The sequence below is a fragment of the Neomonachus schauinslandi genome, chromosome 10 (genome assembly GCF_002201575.2).
Source record: "Neomonachus schauinslandi chromosome 10, ASM220157v2, whole genome shotgun sequence".
In the NCBI taxonomy this organism is placed as follows: domain Eukaryota; kingdom Metazoa; phylum Chordata; class Mammalia; order Carnivora; family Phocidae; genus Neomonachus; species Neomonachus schauinslandi.
This window is the reverse complement of record NC_058412.1, coordinates 34419908-34422965: the sequence shown is the minus strand read 5'-3', so window position 1 is coordinate 34422965 and position 3058 is coordinate 34419908. Positions and strand designations below refer to the sequence as shown.

The following is a 3058-nucleotide window of genomic DNA, read 5'->3' as shown; positions in this document are numbered from 1 at the left end:
CCCCCCCCCCCCCCCCCCCCCCCCCCCCCCGTGCACAGCCTCCCAGGTGAACTTGGGGACTCCCCAAGCTCTCAGGAGGGCGTGTTCCCTACCTTCCAGCCTGCAGAGCCAGGAGAGGGACCCAGCCCTGCGGTTTCGGGCCTGCATCAGGAGGTGTGGGAGCTGGGAGCCCGGGACAGGAGGACCCGCCCGTCACCCCTGGGAGGGGTTTCAGACTTAGTTTTCCTAGCAGAACCCTTTTAGCAAATGATTTGCCTGGAACCCTGATGAATAAAACAGATAAAAGCACTCTTTTAGGATAAGCCACACATACATCCATGCATCCCTCCAAGTTCACAGCGTGGATATCAAAGTCACTCAGCGAGACCACTGAGGCCATTTTGGTGAGTGTAGTCTGAGAGGGAGCCATGGGTGATGTGGAGCATTGGCCTCAACATCCACTCCTTTTGGCCGTTTGCTTTGGTGGCACAGTCTGGAGTAAGAATCCTGATTCACGTAGAAGAGTAGTTGCAGATGCTAACAGTTCTTAACAGTTTGTGTGGAAGAGCGAATTCACGGGAAGAGCGACCGTGAGAGTGCCTTCCTTCTGAGGCCTGCACCAGACCAGCTGCCGGGGTCCCCCCATAGGTTATGGTTTCTTAGGTGACTCGTGAGTTTGGGTGCCATTTATCATCAGGGGTCAGAAACACTGCAGTGGTACTCAAATATTTGGGGAACACACGACTCTCTGTATTGTTCCCAGCCCCAATGACTTACGGCCTTCCGGTGTTTGGGGCCTCCCCATCCAGGACCTGGGAGCTGTCTGTTCTCCAAGCCCTGGGTCCCAGCCCAACCATACCCCTCTGCCCTGAGCCACCAACCAAATGAATAGCCTTGGCAGAAATTGCCCCTCTGGAAGCAGAAACCGAAAGTCCTGCGCATCTGACAGCGGGGTGTCAGGAACCCGGGATGGGGCTTCGCCGCCCTGGATGCAGCACGCAGACTGGCGGCTCAGAGAGGCAGCCCACCACGGCAAAGGCTTGGGGGACACGCGACCCCGCAGTGCCAGAAAACACCGGGCACTTTGTTCCTTCGGCTTTGACCACAGTCTGAGGCCGCCACCAGGAGCTCACAGTCTGGTAGAGGAGCTGAGATGCAGACACAGCAAATCTAGAGCAAGGTAGAGAGGCGGTCTGTGCCTGCAGAGAGCCTTAGAAGCTGCGGGGCTGCTCTGGTGGCCGTCGCTGGAGCCGGGCCCCGGTGGACCCTGACCGTGGGTCCTGGGCGCTAACAGCTGACGGCTGCACCTTTCTGATGCCAGACACAGGCACTCCAGCCCAGAGCTGTAAGCTGGGCGCCGGGGGCCTGCTGCTTCCTGTGGGAGCCTGGGGCTGGGGCTACACCCCCCTCCCGCCCCAGCAGCCAGCCGTTCCGCCTGTCCCCAGCCACCCACCAACTGGGGGCTCACCCCAATGCCTCCTGTTCTTTCCCCAGGACTCCCCCGAGGCAGGCGGGGAGCGGGAGGAGGAGCAGGCCTTCCTGGTCAGCCTCTACAAGTTCATGAAGGAGCGACACACGCCCATCGAGAGGGTGCCCCATCTCGGCTTCAAGCAGAGTGCGTCCCTGGGGTGCAGGCAGGGAGGGGGAGCCCGGCAGGGGGTCCCATCCAGGCAGGGTGTCGGGCAGGCACCTCCACTCTGGGCAGCCCTGGGTGATGCCAGCCGACAGGGGTTGCACACAGAAAGGACCCCCACCCCAGGCGCAGGGCTGCAGTGGGTGGGGCCGGATTTCTGTCCGCACCGGCCACCGGGCCCCCAGTGCTGGGGGTCTGGCCCAGCCATTCCTTGCGATGGCACTGTCCGGGCGCTTGCTGGTTCCGTGCCCGCCTGACAGGTCCATGGGAATGGGCTGCTGGCTGCCCCTTCCTCCCACAGAGACTGACAGGGGCCCTGCCCTCTCTCTTCTCCAGTTAACCTGTGGAAAATCTACAAAGCAGTGGAGAAGCTGGGGGCCTATGAGATGGTAAGGAGGGGACCTCTGAGTCTTCAGCATGTGGCATCCCGCAGCCCATCCGCACTGTGCCATGTGGGGACCTGGGGAGGAAGAGCCTTGTCTGGGGACAGAGCAGTCCTCACGGCCAGACAGGAGGAAGAGACGGGGTCCCAGGTCCTGCCGCTTGCGCAGCTCTCCTGCATACTGTGCGGGAGGAGGCCTGCCTTGCCCACTGGTACTTTGCTGCTCAAAGCAAGTTTTCCTGTCTTCCCATCTGTTCTGTCTGCCCCGTGCCCCCCGTGCTGGGAAAGCTGCGGGGCTGGCAGTCAGGCGGCGGCCCCTGGGAGGGAGACCTGGCTAGCGGCCAGGGGAGCCCCCCTTCCTCCCAACCTCACCCCCACCCCCTGCTGCTGGAGAAGCAGCTGCAAAACTGCAGTCCTTGCCCCCATCCCTGCCAAGTAGGGGCCTGGAGCTGCCAGGATGCCCCCCCCTCCGCCAGGGGAGCGCACGCCGCTCATGCCCTCACGCGGTGCCCTTGCAGGTGACGGGCCGCCGCCTCTGGAAGAACGTGTACGACGAGCTGGGGGGCAGCCCGGGCAGCACGAGTGCGGCCACGTGCACACGCCGCCACTACGAGAGGTACGGCTGGGCAGAGACCCCGGTTCCAGGACCCTTCAGCCCCGAGTGGGGCCGGGAGTGGGGTGCGGTGGGCACACACCACGAGCTGCCTGAGCGGTGTGCGCTGTGCTCATCCCAGCCCGGAGCTCTGCGGGGCGGCCGGGCTGCGGGCCCCTGGACAAGGCGAGGAGGCGCACGGGCCCCGGGGGCCGGCAGGGGTGTCCCCGGTGCGGGGAGGCCGGGTGGGCCCAGACAGCTTGGAGGTGTGGCTCATGCCTCCAGGCCGGCCTCCTGGTGGACACGCGGGCCTCCTCCTCAGGCTGGTGCTCCCGTACGTGCGGCATCTGAAGGGGGAGGACGACAAGCCGCTGCCCCCGTCCAAGCCCAGGAAGCAGTACAAGATGGCCAAGGAGCCCCGGGGGGATGACGGGGCCCCTGAGAAGCCGAAGAAGGCCAAGGAGGAGAAGTG

General features: G+C 64.1%; 1 protein-coding gene across 1 annotated transcript in view; it reads left to right on the top strand.

The window, feature by feature from the left end:
• Positions 1 to 1478: 1478 nt before the first annotated feature.
• Positions 1479 to 3058, top strand: part of ARID5A (AT-rich interaction domain 5A) — a 3646-nt gene continuing 2066 nt past the window's right edge. Inside the window, 4 exon segments of the mRNA XM_044918832.1 lie at positions 1479 to 1594; positions 1949 to 2001; positions 2513 to 2610; positions 2909 to 3055. Coding sequence (XP_044774767.1) covers positions 1540 to 1594; positions 1949 to 2001; positions 2513 to 2610; positions 2909 to 3055 — 353 coding nt within the window. The 5' untranslated portion in view covers positions 1479 to 1539.